At 40.1% G+C, this 17,837-nt stretch overlaps 1 protein-coding gene across 1 annotated transcript in view; it reads right to left on the minus strand.

Moving 5' to 3' along the window:
• Positions 1–14,520, minus strand: part of PON3 (paraoxonase 3) — a 35,338-nt gene extending 20,818 nt beyond the window's left edge. Inside the window, exons 1-3 of the mRNA XM_003252516.3 lie at positions 14,430–14,520; positions 12,790–12,860; positions 5,839–5,894 (exon numbers count right to left, since the gene is read on the minus strand). Of these exons, the coding sequence (XP_003252564.2) occupies positions 5,839–5,894; positions 12,790–12,860; positions 14,430–14,503 (201 nt within the window). The 5' untranslated portion in view covers positions 14,504–14,520. The remainder of the gene's footprint in view (positions 1–5,838; positions 5,895–12,789; positions 12,861–14,429) is intronic.
• Between the last annotated feature and the right edge of the window lie 3,317 nt (positions 14,521–17,837).

Below are 17,837 nucleotides of genomic sequence, written 5' to 3' on the forward strand. Positions count from 1 at the left end.
TAGAGAAAAAAGAATAAAAAGAAATGAACAAAGCCTCTAAGAAATACGGGACTATGTGAAAAGACCAAATCTACGTTTGATTGGTGTACCTGAAAGTGACAGGGAGAATGGAACCAAGTTGGAAAACACTCTGCAGGATATTATCCAGGAGAACTTCCCCAACCTAGCAAGGCAGGCCAACATTCAAATTCAGGAAATACAAAGAATGCCACAAAGATATTCCTCGAGAAGAGCAACTCCAAGACACATAATTGTCAGATTCACCAAGGTTGAAATGAAGGAAAAAATGTTAAGGGCAGCCAGAGAGAACGGTCAGGTTACCCACAAAGGGAAGCCCATCAGACTGACACCTGATCTCTCAGTAGAAACTCTACAAACCAGAAGAGAGTGGGGGCCAATATTCAACATTCTTAAAGAAAAGAATTTTCAACCCAGAATTTCATATCCAGCCAAACTAAGATTCATAAGTGAAGGAGAAATAAAATACTTTACAGACAAGCAAATGCTGAGAGATTTGGTCACCACCAGGCCTGCCCTACAAGAGCTCCTGAAGGAAGCACTAAACATGGAAAGGAACAACCAGTACCAGCCACTGCAAAAACACGACAAATTGTAAAGACCATTGAGGCTAGGAAGAAACTGCATCAACTAACGAGCAAAATAACCAGCTAACATCATAATGACAGGATTGACAGGATCAAATTCACACATAACAATATTAACCTTAAATGTAAATGGGCTAAATGCTCTAATTAAAAGACACAGACTGGCAAACTGGATAAGGAGTCAGGACCCATCAGTGTGCTGTATGCAGGAAACCCATCTCATGTGCAGAGACATACATAGACTCAAAATAAAGGGATGGAGGAAGATCTATCAAGCAAATGGAAAACAAAAAAAGGCAGGCTTTGCAATCCTAGTCTCTGATAAAATAGACTTTAAACCAACAAAGATCAAAAGAGACAAAGAAGGCCATTACATAATGGTAGAGGGATCAATTCAACAAGAAGAGCTAACTATCCTAAATGTATATGCACCCAATACAGGAGCACCCAGATTCATAAAGCAAGTCCTTAGAGACCTGCCAAGAGACTTAGACTCCCACACAATACTAATGGGAGACTTTAACACCCCACTGCCAATTTTAGACAGATGAACGAGACAGAAGGTTAATAAGGATATCCAGGACTTGAACTCAGCTCTGGGCCAAGCAGACCTAATAGACACACACAGAACTCTTCAGCCCAAATCAACAGAATATACATTCTTCTCAGCACCACATCGCACTTATTCTAAAATTGACCACATAATTGGAAGTTAACATTCCTTAGCAAATGCAAAAGAACAGAAAGCACAAACTGTCTCTCAGACCACAGTACAATCAAATTAGAACTCCAGATTAAGAAACTCACTCAAAACTACACAACTACATGGAAACTGAACAACCTGTTCCTGAATGACTACTGGGTAAATGACGAAATGAAGGCAGAAATAAAGATTTTCTTTGACATCAATGACATCAAAGACACAATGTACCAGAATCTCTGGAACACATTTAAAGCAGTGTGTAGAGGGAAATTTATAGCACTAAATGCCCATAAGAGGAAGCAGGAAAGATCTAAAATTGTCACCTAGCCCATTTACATTTCAGGTTAGCATTCTTATGTGTGAATTTGATCCATCATCATGATGCTATCTGGTTATTCACAATTAAAAGAACTACAGAAGCAAGAGCAAACAAATTCAAAAGCTACCAGAGGGCAATAAATAACTAAGATCAGAGCAGAACTGAAGGAGATAGATACATGAAAACCCCTTCCAAAAATCAATGAATCCAGGAGCTGCTTTTTTGAAAAAATCAACAAATAGATAGACCACTAGCAAGACTAACAAAGAAGAAATGAGAGATGAATCAAATAGATGCAATAAAAAATGATAAAGGGGATATCACCACTTATCCCACAGAAATACAAATTACCATCAGAGAATACTAAAAACAGCTCTACACAAATAAACTAGAAAATTTAAAAGAAATGGATAAATTCCTAGATGCATCCACCGTCCCAAGATTAAACCAGGAAAAAGTTGAATCTCTGAATAGACCAATAACAGGCTCTGAAATTGAGGCAATAATTAATAGCCTACCAACCAATGAAAGTCCAGGACCAGACGGATTCACAAATTCTACCAGAGGTACAAAGAGGAGCTGGTACCATTCCTTCTGAAACTATTCCAATCAATAGAAAAAGAGGGAATCCTCCCTAACTCATTTTATGAGGCTAGCATCATCCTGATACCAAAGCCTGGCAGAGACACAACAAAAAAAGAGAATTTTAGGCCAATATCCCTGATGAACATTGATGCGAAAATCCTCCCTCAAAAAAATACTGGCAAACCGAATCCAGCAACACATCGAAAAGCTTACCCACCAGGATCAAGTCGGCTTCATCCCTGGGATGCAAGGCTGGTTCAACATACACAAATCAATAAAGGTAATCCATCACATAAACAGAACCAATGACAAAAAACACATGATTATCTCAATAGATGCAGAAAAGGCCTTTGACAAAATTCAACAGCACTTCATGCAAAAACTCTCAATAAACTAGTTATTGATAGAACATATCTCAAAATAATAAGAGCTATTTATGACAAATCCACAGCCAATATCATACTGAATAGGCAAAAACTGGAAGTGTTCTCTTTGAAAACCGGCACAAGACAAGGATGCCCTCTCTCACCACTCCTATTCAACATAGTGTTGGAAATTCTGGCCAGGGCAATCGGGCAAGAGAAAGAAATAAAGGGTATTCAATTAGGAAAAGAGGATGGCAAATTGTCTCTGTTTGCAGATGACATGATTGTATATTTAGAAAATCCCATCGTCTGAGCCTCAAATCTCCTTAAGCTGATAAGCAACTTCGGCAAAGTCTCAGGATAAAAAAATCAATGTGCAAAAGTCACAAGCATTCCTAGACACCAATAATAGACAAACAGAGAGCCAACCATGAGTGAACTCCCATTCACAATTACTGTAAAGAGAATAAAATACCTGGGAATCCAACTTACAAGGGATGTGAAGGACCTCTTCAAGGAGAACTACAAACCACTGCTCAACAAAATAAAAGAGGACACAAACAAATGGAAGAACATTCCATGCTCATGGACAGGAAGAATCAATATTATGAAAATGGCCATACTGCTTAGGGTAATTTATAGATTCAATGCCATTCCCATCAAGCTACCAATGACTTTCTTCACAGAATTGGAAAAAACTACTTTAAAGTTCATATGGGATCAAATAAGGGCCCGCAAAGCCAAGACAATCCTAAGCAAAAAGAACAAAGCTGGAGGCATCATGCTACCTGACTTCAAGCTATACTACAAGGCTACAGTAACCAAAACAGCATGGTACTGGTACCAAAACAGATATATAGACCTATGGAACAGAACAGAGGCCTCAGAAAAAACACCACACATATACAACCATCTGATCTTTGACAAACCTGACAAAAACAAGAAATGGGAAAATTATACCCTATGTAATAAATGGTGCTGGGAAAACTGGCTAGCCATATGTAGAAAGCCGAAACTGGATCCCTTCCTCACGCTTATACAAAAATTAATTCAAGATGGATTAAAGACTTAAATGTAAGACCTAAAACCATAAAAACCCTACAAGAAAACCTAGGCAATACCATTCAGGACATAGGCATGGGCAAAGACTTCATGACTAAAACACCAAAAGCAATGGCAACAAAAACCAAAATTCACAAATGGGATCTAATTTAACTAAAGAGCTTCTGCCCAGCAAAAGAAACTATCATCAGAGTGAACAGGCAGCCTATGGAATGGGAGAAAATTTTTGCAATCTACCCATCTGACAAAGGGCTAATATCCAGAATCTACAAGGAACTTAAACAAATTTACAAGAAAAAAACAAACAACCCCATCAAAAAGTGGGCAAAGAATATGAACTGACACTTCTCAAAAGAAGACATTTATGCAGTCAACAGACATGAATAAATGCTCATCATCACTGGTCATCAGAGAAATGTAAATGAAAACCACAACGAGATACCATCTCACGCCAGTTAGAATGGCGATCATTAAAAAGTCAGGAAACAACAGATGGTGGAGAAGATGTGGAGAAATAGGAATGCTTTTACACTGTTGGTGGGAGTGTAAATTAGTTCAACCATAGTGAAAGACAGTGTGGCAGTTCCTCAAGGGTCTAGAACTAGAAATACCACTTGACCCAGCAATCCCATTACTGGGTATATACCCAAAGGATTATAAATCATGCTACTATAAAGACACATGCACATGTATGTTTATTGCAGCACTATTCACAATAGTAATGACTTGGAACCAACCCAAATGTCCATCAGTGATAGACTGGATTAAGAAAATGTGTCACATATACACCATGGAATACTATGCAGCCATAAAAAAGGATGAGTTCATGTCCTTTGCAGGGACATGGATGAAACTGAAAACTACCATTCTCAGCAAACTATCACAAGGACAGAAAACCAGACACCACATGTTTTCACTCATAAGTGGGAGTTGAACAATGAGAACACATGAACACAGGGCAGGGAACATCACACACTGGGGCCTGTCAGGGTATGGCAGGCTGGGGGAGGGATAGCGTTAGGAGAAATACCTAATGTAAATGACAAGTTAATGGGTATAGGAAACCAGCATGGCACATGTATAGCTATGGAACAAACCTGCACATTGTGCACATGTACCCTAGAACTTAAAGTATAATAAAAAAAAAACACTAAACTGACAATAGAAAATTTAAGTCAACAAGGAAAAAGCTTTTCTAGACCATTTTGTTTTATCCTTGATTTTGAAGGAAAAATAAAGAAATAAAATCTTGCCCACACAGACTAGCACCAGTTCCAGCAGTGACACCAGCAGCAGTTTAAGGTCCAAATGAGAGCCTCACTCTATTCTACTGTATGTACTTATGAATTTATAAATTCAGGCCACAGTTATTATATGTACCCCTTTTTTGGCCAAAAATATTTAAATTCAAAATCCATGTTCTTTGGTGGTATTTTATTGCCCCAAATGGAATATTAGACATCCAATTCCAGCAATCAGAATTCACATTGAAAATGTGGTAAATATACTTTTTCAAAATCATATCCCCATTCCAAAATGCAATTGATTTAACAAATATTAATATAAGAAAATTTTCAACATCTCATAAATACACATTTTTTTGTTTACCGAAATGCTGTACCTGGTGTAACTTCTTGATCATTCCTGTGAAGACAGTATTGGGAATTAAAATGCAGTCTCTTCTCTATTTCTCTTTGAAAGACTTGTTAAGAATGGCAGGGAACCCAAGATGGAAAGTGCTTAGAGTTTTAAATAGAGTAACACGGTTAATATTCGATCCACAAACATTTGCAGAGCTCCAAATAAAGGCAGACATGGTGAGAGGAATACCAGTTAGTGGGAAGATGACTACCAGAGTGGAAGCCCAGTCAAATAGGGCAATGATGAGAATGGATAGCAATAGGACAGAACTGGAGACTAGCCTAGGAATCGAGTGGAAATCAATACACATTTATCAAGACCCTACTGAGTATGTCACTACCCACAGGGACTTGCCCACCATGAGATAGTCAAAGCTGGGCATTCCTGTGGTGTTCTAATTAGCCCTCCAAAATCCTGTTTTGGCTTTTTTAGTTGACTGGTTTACCCAAAGGTGGGATGAGAACATAGGGATCCATCTGGCAGCTCCAGAGGACAACATTAATGCACTGTCTATACAGCTATTGACGTGAGCATCAGAGCAGCATGGAAAATACTCACACTGGAGATAAAAGCCAGCCCACTAGGAAGTATATCAATATCTTCAGAGCCATTTTCTGCAAAAGAAGGGTAGAATCAGAAAAATGCATATACAAAGGCTTAAAAAATACGTCTCACAGTCCAAACTACAAATATCTTTTGGAAACTTCTTTTAGAAATTGTTGACTTGTTCAACTATTTACTTGGGAAACTATATTAACTTTGGGGAATCTCACAGGCATGCTACTCTATAGTAAAGCTTGAGTCAGACTCCTCAAATACTAAATCCTTTTTTAGAACTCCATTTTCAGGAGAAAAAGGCAAATACCTAGAAAATAAACTCATAACCTAGATTTACTCTTTAAGTAACAATTTACAGGGCATGTCCTGAGAGATTCAGCTTTATCCCCCATAGAAGGCTGCTCTATAGACTCAGTGATAAAATCTGGAAAGTCATAATCGTGAAGGTCTTTTATTACAGGCCTCTCTGCCAAGCATTCCTTCTCTTCCAACATAAAGCCTAAAACACTATATTATACAATCATATTGGGAAATTATTAAGTAATAAATTAATGAGTATAAATGAATATGAAAGATTACTGAGTATTAATATGAAAGTTTAGTTAGATCTTTTTTCTCAGTAAGAGCTAGTTTTCAGCATTTTTTTCTATGGAAAGAGACATATAATAAGTAAGTTTTGACTGAGAACAAGATGAAAAAGGAGCTGTCATGGCTTCTAGTAGGAACTGAGATCTGCATATGATGTGGTTCTAAGTAGACAGAAGTGAGATTGAAGGCAATGGTTATCTAGTGTGGCAAACTATATTCTACAAATACGTCAGAACCAATATGTACCACAGCCACTTGTTCTTAAAATGTGATGTTCAGACTCCTCCAGCAAGAGGTAAAGTCTATATTCTCCCCTGTTGAAGCTGGGTAGAACTTTGTAACTGCCTTGACAAATAGAATAAGATAAATGCAATGACACATAACATCCAAGGCTAAGTCATAGTCATAGCTGCCACTGGCTGTCTCTCTATTTCTTAAGACATGCACCTTGGGAACTCTGGATCAAAATGTACAAAGTCTGGCTATTGTAAAACTACAGAGGAAAGAGTACAGAGGGATCACCCAAAGTGGAAAGTCAGCATTATCTTTAGCTCAGGCCATAGGAGCTAGAGATGACTCTAGTTCCCAAACTGTGAGTCACTTTAGCTGACGTAAATGAAACAGAGTGGACTGCCTACACTGTGCCCTGTCAAAATTGCACATTCTTGAGCAAAATAATGGTGGTTGTTTTAAGTCATTAAGTTTTGGGGTGGTTTGCTACACAGTCATAGTTATTGGAACATGTGGGGAAATGGCTGCCTAGGGTAGTGGGTTACTAGAGTGTTAAAAGGCAATGGGGGAAGTATAGGGGAAAATATGAAAAAGAAAATTGCAGGAAAGTCAAAGAAGATGCAAACTGAAATCAATAAAATGGTGAACAATAGGCACTTAGAAGTTGAGAAAGATTTTATTTTATTCAGTATACTGAAGGTTGAAAGTAATCCCCACCTAGAAATATGAAAATCAAATTAACCAGAACTTCCCATTTCCTAGGCATTGCAGTTAATCAAGATTTACCTATATATGGTACCTTGATAGCTATTTCCACATGAAATGGCATAGACATCAGAAGAATCCAGCAAACTGAATAAAGCCATTTTAAAAATTGCATTGAATACTGGTTGGTTACTTTTCTGGTGTTTCTCCTTCCTCTCTGCACTCTCTTCTTGGTTTCCCTGTACCTTAATCTCATTCCCATCTCTGTCCTAAAGGTGGATATTTTCCAGGCTCTGTCTGACCATGGCTCTTTCTCATGGCAGAGCACTCATTTTCCCCAGATGATGCACTCTAGTCCCACATGGGTCGTGGCAGATGGCTTCAGTTTCCACCTGGATGCTCTTGAATCCCCAATCTCCAAATCAAGCCCAAAGCTTTCTTCCAAGTTCCAGACCTTTGTATTAACCTGCAGGTTGGACATTTCTACCTGGGTCTTTTATTTCTCATATTCCACATGTCCCAAACTGATCGGAATGTTTCTCATTCGAATCTGCTCCATTTCCTATATTCCTACTTCAACGAATGGTGCCCCCATTCCACAAACACCCAGAGCAGGAAGCTTGGAGTTATCTTTGATGCATTCCTTTTCCTTAATTTCCAAATCCAACTGATCACCAGTCATTCAAGCTCTAGGACTTCCTCTTGGATTTCTACAATAGTTTCCCAATAACTCAGCTTTGTTTCCCTGGACCCATTCTCTGCACTGCTGAGAGTCATATTTTAAAATTTAAAGTTGACCTTGTTACCCTCCTGCTTAAAACCTCCCAGAGGCCCACTAGGGCTGGCAGTATAAATCCCAAGCTCTTTGGTCTAGGTCCCAAACATCTTGGCTCCAGTCTCAGTTATTGTGGCCCCACTCTAAACTCTACATTGCAGCTATGCTGTGGTACTTACTACTGTGCTGTGAGTAGTTTGTGAAATGGGCCAGACTCATTCACCAGCACATCTGTGCATATGTTGCTTTCTCCTTGCAACACTCAGACCTTCCCCATCCTAATCTTACCTCTACTTGGCCAAGGCCACAGGCTCCCGGAGTTTCGGGGCCACCTTCTCAACCTATGCAAACTTTCCTGGTTTCAGCATCCATTTTATGTATAATATGGTCATCTATGACTATGTCTACATGATCTTTCTCATACTGAGCTGCACCCTTCTGTTTACTTGTTAGTTTCCTACTAGATGGTCTGCTTTCTGAAGGCAAGGACTGGGTTTTATTCAGTGTTGTATCCTTATACCCAACATAATACTTCCTTTTCACTGCAGAAGCTCTTAATGAAGCTGGCTGGTTCAAAAAAGAAATAAACACTTCTTGTTTTTTGAACTTTGTCTTGTATTCAGCTTAAACTATTGAAAAGTGGGTGATGATTTCCGAGTCCAAGATATCCTGAATTGTGTTTGGCTCCTCTTCTCTTCCAAACACAATTTTACATGTCTCCTCTGACAGCATAAACCTACTTCAATAACTCACCTAAAACAGAGTGGGCATTTTTCAGATGTGTTGTGCCTGTCTTTATTTACTTGCTCCATCCAGAGCATGGAAAAGCTGGTGCTTTGCACTCAGCAGTGGAAAAGAATTACCACACAAGATTGCACAGTATCACCACCGCTCCTTCCCACCTACACTGTGCCTGCATGACAGGCCCCATGCATCTCAGCAACAATGGCACCTGTGGGAGCAAAAGCCCCCAGGATACCTTCCTCTGAGACTTTCCCACACATTTATTAGCCTATGCACAACTATCATTAAAACCCCACAGCTAAGTCTAAAATCAGTCTTATGAATAAGTGCCTACTGCTTCTTAGCCTGCCAACCCTACTGCTACTTGGCATAACTTCATTTCTTTACTCTTTTCTTCATTTCTCCAGTCATCCCCTACAAGCACTCTGATAAAGGATCACATCAAAGCATTACTATCAGTTAATTTTATTATCGTCACTTCACATCTTGGAGAGAAGTTTCTGATAGCCAGCTAAGAAAACACATGGAACCTATTACGGAGTAGAAGCATATATTGGAGACGTGGGAAGCTATAGAATGGAAAGGAGTGGAAGGGAAGGTACGTAGGTATTAAATACAGAGGCCACCTACTTGATAATCCTGCCCAGTGAAAGCCCTACTGAAGTATTCATATTTCAAGTGCAGCTTTGATTAGATGCCAAGGGCAGCCAGATAACGTCCTGGTTAAAACAATCCTTGACCCTCAAAGCCTTGGAAAAAAAGATGAACGTAACACAAAAAGATCTATGAGATACGATTTCCAGAGAAAGATATATTTCACCTTTCAACTTCTCTTCCCAGAAAAAAATACTAGAGAAGAAAAACAAAATAAGGGTTTCTTCCACCAATAAAATAAACCTCAAAAGTCTGGGTCTTGAAAACACAAGTAAGAATTTTTCTCCAGCTCTGTTACAGCCTACTATACCCTACCTAAAATCCTTCAGCAGCTTTTCAGGGCTTTATTAAGCCTCTACTCCTCAACTAGTTGTGACTTTTGAATATTATCTTACCCATTATCTTAATTTAAATATCTAGTTTGCCTTGTTTTGATTAACCTATATCTAGTAATATTTCAGCTGTTTGCATCTCAGATTTTCTGTTTTCCACTGTTGCAATACTTTCCTGAAGCTTCCAAAATAAAAAATGTGTTGTCAGTAGATCAGAAAGGCAGTGTTACACAACCGAGAGTACAAAGGCATAGAAGGAAACGATCTTGGCTCATAAGCTAAGCCCATCACCCCCTAGTTCCAGACCATTGGGCAAGCAACTTAATTCTTCTGTATGTCAATTTCCTAATCTGCAAAGCATAGATAGCAGCATCCACTTTACAAATTGGTTATGAGGATGATGTAGATGTTTGTAAAGGACTCAGCAGGCTGCTCATAGTCACCAGGCCTTTGATAAAGCAGCTTTTTCAAAAGATATATATCAGTATTGTCCTACTGACACATGACCCATCATCATTCTAACTTGTTTAGTTCACCAAACATATGCCAATAGACATGAGAAGTAACATGGCATTTCTTTCTTCTGCTCCCAGCCTGCTTCCAACTATTTAAGTCACTTTCTTCAAAATATTTGGATAATCAGAACATTGACCTAAGACTTACAATATTAACTCTAATTTTACCTTCTCAAATCTAGTTGAGTGATATAATTCGAGTCAGACTAGACCTTACCAATCATCTAGTCTAATTATACCTCTTAATTATTTGCAGGCTTATATATTTTGACAGTTATTTGTATAGTGAATATGAATACTACTACACCACAAAACAGTAAACAAATGAGTAAATGTCACATTTCCTTATTTTTAAAATCAAATTAAATCACTCTGATATCCCATTTCACTAAGTTGATGGAAAATCCAATCTGAGTCATTACTGGGTTTCTCTGTTAGGGTTATGAAATCATTTTAGGTGGTGGGTTCTAAACCTAAGCAGAATGTTTTGGAAAGGCCACCTGGCATTCATTCTACACTACGTATCATCGAATTATTCATTGCCCAAGTTACTGGTCCCTTTAATTTAGACAATTCTGCTACTTCCATGTCATGCATTGACACAAGGTCTTTACCTTAGCTGGAACACAGGGTCCAGCGTCCCTAAAGATACCTTGCAACCATTCCTTCTGAGGTCCTGCTCCTCTCCCAGAATGCTGTCAGCCAGTGGGGTAAGGGTCCCCATTATTCAAAGATATCCACATATTCATATCCCTTCTCCACCAGAATCCCTTGAAGGGGCTCAGTTTTTAAAAACAATTCAGGAAAGGCTGTTTCTTCTGCTTTCCAGCTGCTAGCACAAACCACCTCTAAGACTAGGGAGTGCAAGGTTCAGATTACTTTATTTTTTAGAAATTGAGAGGCAAAAAAAGGCAGAAAACTCAAATCAAAAGGGTACTTTTTCTGTATTTTTAAATATAGCAATAAAATAGAACATCATATCCCAAAATAAGCTATCTCATCACATTCTAATAAATAAGTCACAGTTCTTGGCCCTAGGGAGTTTACAATCTGATAGTGAAAGAGAGAACACTGCTAGCTATAATATAAGGCAGGTGGCAGGTGTCATAAGTGAATCGGAGCTTCAGAGTGCTGTGAGAGTTCAGAGGAAGGAGATGAAATTTGCAGCTGATTTCAGTAAGCAGAGACAGAGGAATCAGTAAGTTTGGAGGGAATTTCATAAGCAAAGGTGAGAAAGTGAAAGAACATATTCCCAGAACAGGGAACACAATCTAGCCTGATTTTATTTTATTTTTCTGTCAGCAACATCAGGAAGAATTGGAGCTGTGGAGCCCAAATAAGCAGTTGTGGCATTAACTAGTAGGTGAGATTAGCCCATATCTCACGTAGAAGCATGAGGGACAAGCGGGGAACAATGGTTCCTGGATTTTGAACTGAATCTTTTGAGAATGGGGGTACCAGACATAGGAAAAGTCTAGAAGCAGAGCTGGTTGTGGGTGGGAGGATGAGGCAGAAAACGACAGAAATGTAAAATAGATTTCAGGTTAGGGAGAGTTTGAGGTGCAGCTACCCTTTAACTGACTAAAAAAGAAGAGCTGCAGTTTGAAAGGTTAGGGACTGGGCCATGGATTTTTGATGAATTTTTTTAAAAGAAGGTAGGTAGGTTGTGAGGTTCCTTTATTTATTATTTTTTTTAAGACAAAGTCTCGCTCTGCTGCCAGGCTGGAGTGCAGTGGCGCAATCTTGGCTCACTGCAACCTCCGATGATGATTCCCTGGTTCAAGTGATTCTCCTGCCTCAGCCTTCCGAGTAGCTGGGATTACAGGCACGTGCCACCACCATGCCCGGCTAATTGTTGTATTTTTAGCAGAGATGGGGTTTCACTATGTTGGCCAGGATGGTCTCGATCTCCTGACCTCATGATTCCTCCCCCTCGGCCTCCCAAGTGCTGGGATTACAGGTGTGAGCCACTGTGCCCAGCCTGCTGTGAGGTTCTTGAGGGGAGGGGCTAAGTCATATTGTTTGAAAAAAAATAACACTTGAAGCCAGGAATGACAATAAGGAAAGGGAGGGAGGAAGGAAAGAAGAAAGGAAGCAAAAAAAAAAGAAATGTAACAGAGGACAAGGAGGAGAGTGAAATACCACAGATGGGAAAGGAGAAGCATTCAGTGAGGGGAAAACCAGGGTGTGATCAATGACATTCTTTAGGTAATGTGGAGAGATGTCAGTAACGAAATGTGCTGAGAAAAACCCACAAAGAATGTCATTTAGCACACCCCTGAAGACCTTGCATGGGGCAGAGTGGACGGGGCAGATGTCCCACTGGGAGGGCTTAAGCAGTGACAGGTAATTAAATGAGCTGGTAGAGAAGGTGTGCTGGCTCCTCTTGGTACTGTCACATACATACCAAGTTCCTCAATAAGGCGACAGTTTTCAGGTTCTACTGGCTCCACTTCTCGAGAGGCATTCATCCTTTCTCTGTAGAAGATAAAACCCAACCCTGGAAGTCAAGGCACAGCATTCAAAATGTACGTTTAAATGTGGACTTCAATCATCTTCATGTTGGTTAACTATCTTTATCATAATTTATGAATGACATAACAAGTAAGTAGGTACCTCTTTTTATGTTTATTTACATAATGTAGACATTATGTGGGTATTTTACCTATATCAGCTAACCTTACCCAATTATTGCTGAAAACTATATAATATGATTCAACATGGAAAACATTCTGCTGCCCAAATAAAAGACATTATTTAGTAGTACGAGTAACTGAACAATATTATTAATTTAAATGCACAAAATAGCCCTACTTAATTTTCTGAAGTATCATCTGTTATAAATCTGCACTTAATCCCCTACAGTCTTGCCCTTTGAACTTTTCCTTCCAGACTGCTTTCCCAAAATTCAACAGGGTCTCCTAATTGTCAAACTCTATCACTTTTGCTTTAATTTTTAAATTTTACGCTGACTTACTCCGCAAGTATGTAAATTCATTAAACCAACCACAATTTAAACAATTGGCCGATTTATTTTTCAACACAATTTTCTTGTTTCCAGAGTGAAATGGAATGTTTCCACATTCTTCTAACATCAGGGATAATTTAAAATTTTTATTAAGGTATATTCAGGAAGACTCAATACTTATCTTACAGTCATTTATTTAAAAAATACCCTTAGATCTACTTTATTATTATTACTATTATTTTATGATTCTCCATGTGGTTGCACTGGGAGCAAATGTAACAATAAAACTCTCAAACTGGAAGTATTACTAATAGGCACCAGGCACCTCAACAGATTCTAGACGTGATCCTCTGAGAAGACCAGCTTCTACTAAGAGAAATACATAAACACTCAAAGACAACTGAGAGCAAGCAGAGGCTTTCGATCCACTCATGAATGTATATTATTATCACTTAAAGGTTCTTCTTTCTAGCCCAGTATTGACTTTTCCTGAGACATTTCTAGGCTGGCTATCACCATTGTATCTTCCACTTCAAAAGGTCAGACGCCTACAAAATGCCAGTTACCGCCTGCAGGTTTCAGCTGGCTTGCCCTGCTGTCTGGCCAGCTCTTAAAATCTAGGATAGGTTCCATAATCCAGTACTTCTGTGTGGTTAGCTAGATCTGGGCAATGTCTCAGTCAGCCATAAACATCCAACTGGTAGCCTGATCCTCTCTCCCAAGTCCAGCGTTTCCAATGGACGTCCTTTTTTCCCAAGCAGAATGTTGAGGGCGAGCTGGGAAAGGGGTCATCACGTTCAGAAAGTAAAAGGGGGTCATGACCTTCAGAAAGCAAAGTGGGGAATCATAACCTTCAAAAAATAAATGGGAGTAATTCGGCCCGGCAGTCTTTGGAAACGCAAGTAGCTCACTTTCCCCATAAGCGAGTCTCAAGGGGCGGTTTGCTGGGTGCGATGGAGGAGTGAGGTTCCAAAGTTGCTCTTTCCTACCCGCTAGGAAGGGGGCGCCAGGCAGCCCCTGACCTCACTTGGAAGAGGAGAGAAAGAGAGTCGAAGACGCCCCGTCAAGATGCCACTCACCTAAACGCCAGGAACATCTCCCCGACTAAGGACAGGCCGACCCCCAGCAGGACCAGCGCCACGAGCTTCCCCATGGTCTCGGGGTGCCCAGCGGGGATTGCGCGGCGCCGAGAGCTGCCGGGGGCGTGGCGGGCGGTTCCTGCCTCGCCTAAGGATTGGGGCCCGCTCGGCCCCGCCCGCGCACGCCTCCCACTCAGGTGAGCGGCCCGGGTGCCGCAGCAGGGCGCTGACGAGTCCCGCCTAGCCCCACCGCCCGGGTTCAAGGCCACCTTCACGCACACGATTCCTTGTTTTTTGGGCAGAAGTCAAGGCTCAACGGAGAGGGAGCCCGGGACCGAGGTGTGGTGGGAGTTTGCTCCTAACACCCGCGAAATCCTACCTCAGTTCCTCAGATGGCCTGAGGGGGAAACCGGAGCTCCAGTTCAGGGCCGGAACTCCGGACTTCTGCAGGGCAAGACGTGAGGCGACACTGAATTGCTCCCGAGACAGGGGAAGGGCGAAGGTAATCGAAGCGAAGACCTTTGACACATCTTCTCCAGGATTTGGGGCACAGGAACCTGTCTCCTGACCTTCGTGCCTTACCTCGGAGTGTGCTGCCCAGACGGACATGTGAATATCTGTCTGTCCCCATAGTTAACGGGAGAAGGAAACACCAGGAGAAAAGAAGGAAAAGACATAGGAAACGGGAAGAGGAGCAGAGGCGAGGAAGGGGAAGGTCGTTTCCTTGGCAGGATAGGCCCTCTTTCTTCTAGGTCTTGAGTTCCTGCCAGGCAAGAAATGCTCTTTCCCCTCTCTTGATGAAGACCAGGTTGGAGGGGGAGGAACTGAAGATGGGGGAAGACTTGAGGAGTTCGGGCAAAGTAGCATCTTCAAGCATGATCTATTTTTATTTACGGACAGAAAGAAATATTAGTTCTGCTGGGTTCCCCCGAGTAAACTATTTGTTGAGAGAGCAAGATTTGCCAATCCTGGGGGTATTAAGAAAAGAAAAGGTGGTCCCTGACCTATGGGATACATGAGTCTAGTATGAATACGTAATTACAGGATGAATAATGAAGCCCACCGCTTATGCAGTACTGACTGTGTGCTTTGCCTGTGCTGACACCTTTATCTATGTTAACGCATTTAATTATCAACACAATCTCTAGAGTGTGGGTAGCTTTACCCCAATTTTACAGGTGAGACCTGCAGCACAGATTGCTTATGTGGCTTGCTGTAGGTCACGCAGCTGTCAAGCAGCAGTCTCCAAAATCTGAGCCCTTAACTGAGCTGCCTCTACCATGCTGCCTCTAGAAAAGCTATGGAAGAAGGGTTGTATTAAAAGGACAGTGTAACGTCTTGAATTGTATAGAGTTCCTGTTAAGATGACTAATATTAAAAGAGTGTAAGCAGAGGAGGAATCGAAGTCAGGAGGGCTCACAGAGCTGAGGGGCCTGGGGTGTGATGTAGACATGCTTGCAGGGTTTGGGAGTCAGGCTGCCTGGGTTTGGATCCAGCTTACATAAGGTACTCAGCTTTATTAAGCTACAGATTCCTCTTCTGTAAAAGAGCGTCCACCTCATAGGTAGCTTAAAATTAAATGTGATAATGAGTGTCAAGTGCTCTGCACTGTGCTTGATAACGTTTTATGAAGTCAGTAAAGATTAACCACTAATTAATTCTGAACTTTGCTTGAGATTGTAGGCTCCTGTGGGAAGGACTCCATCGCATTGATCACTGGGTTTTCCCGTGCCATCCACAGAACTTTGTGCTTAATAATGGCTCAATAAATATGATTAGATGGATGGATGTAAAATATGGACTTGGGAGAAAGAAAAATTAGAAGAATAAAAATAAATGGAGTGGATAATGAAATAATAATAGTCATATTGTTATTTCACTCAGCGTTTGCATGCCTTGTCACATTACTTCTTATTAACCTTACCTACAAAGAAGTAAAGTGAATTGCTTGCTGCAGGTTTGATGGGACTAAAAAGAAGGAAAGTGAGGCTTTGAGGCTTAGAGAGGTAAAGTAGTAATTCACTTAAGGTTACATAACTAAGAAGTGTCAGTGCCTCCATCTGGACTCAGATCAGGTGACTCTAGAGCTCATGTTCCTCATCGCTGTGTTTGCAGCATACCATGAAGAAGGGGGTAAAGAAAGAAGCATATTCTTGGGCAATTGATTGAAGTTCTGTATTAGCTATAATTTGTTTAAAAATTCTTCACTTTAGGCAGAGGAGTCTCTGTGTGTGTGTGTGTGTGTGTGTGTGTGTACGTGTGTACATTAACTTTAAACCCTAGAGGAGGTTAGTTTTTATTTGAATACCATAATCAGTAATTCAAATCCCCAGCATGGTAAATTAGCATTAAAGAATTCCAAACTTTGGAGGCCACTGTATCGAGTGTCACCATCTAAATCTGCTCTTGGCAATAGGCCAAATTGACTTGGTCAAGAGGCCACAGGTACATCAGTATTGTAAAAGGGGTTTGTTGACTTTGAAAGAGCAGGACAGATAAATTCAAAAGGCCTAAATTCAAGATCCAATTCCATTTGTAGTTGGCCCTTTAATCTTTTGAAATCACTTATCACCACCTTTGGACCCTTCTTTCCTTACATGTATAGTGGGGCTTTCAAAGAGCTAATGTAGGCCAAATTCAATGCTATACGTTTAAACAGTAACACAATACTGTATATCGATCTAGGGAGTCTGACACCATTGATAATCAAAATGCCATTAAGGGGGATGCAGAATATACATGTGGTATAATTCTAAGGTATAAAATTAGGAGAATTACATATACACATATGTGTGTGTGTGTGTGTGTGTGTGTACATATATATATATATAAACAATCTAGACATAAACTGAAGGGTAGTTACTTTGAGAGCAGAAGATTGGGGTCATGGAGAGTGGGGAGGTCAGTGAGTATGGAAGGAGACTTTGCTTTTACTGTATGACCCTCTGTAATATTTCAAATTTTCAAACTTTATATCTTGATCATGTTTACAATCGCTACATTTTTAGTTTAAAAAGATTGTATCAGTGAATCTTGCCAAGAAAAAGAGGTGGTGATAGAGAAAAAGAGCAACAAATCAGAAGAGATTACGATTATATTGCAATAAAGCTGTTTTTTAAAAAGACGATATGGATTTTAGAACATTAGGAAACATTGTCCTAAGCCATAGAAACCACTGTTTAAAACCTGGGTATGACTACATGTCATTAATGTGTCTAGTGCTGCTCAGGAGAGAGAAAAGCTAGAGGACCAGATATTTGTATTATTTGAAGAAATGACTTCTATTATTTAGAAAATTTATTATTTTAAATTTATACTTAAGTATTAAATATTTAGGTATATCTGAATTTAAATAAAATTCTCAATTTCATTCTGAAGATACACTTAATAATGAAGTCAGGTAGTGAA

Source organism: Nomascus leucogenys, chromosome 11 (genome assembly GCF_006542625.1).
Source record: "Nomascus leucogenys isolate Asia chromosome 11, Asia_NLE_v1, whole genome shotgun sequence".
In the NCBI taxonomy this organism is placed as follows: Eukaryota; Metazoa; Chordata; class Mammalia; order Primates; family Hylobatidae; genus Nomascus; species Nomascus leucogenys.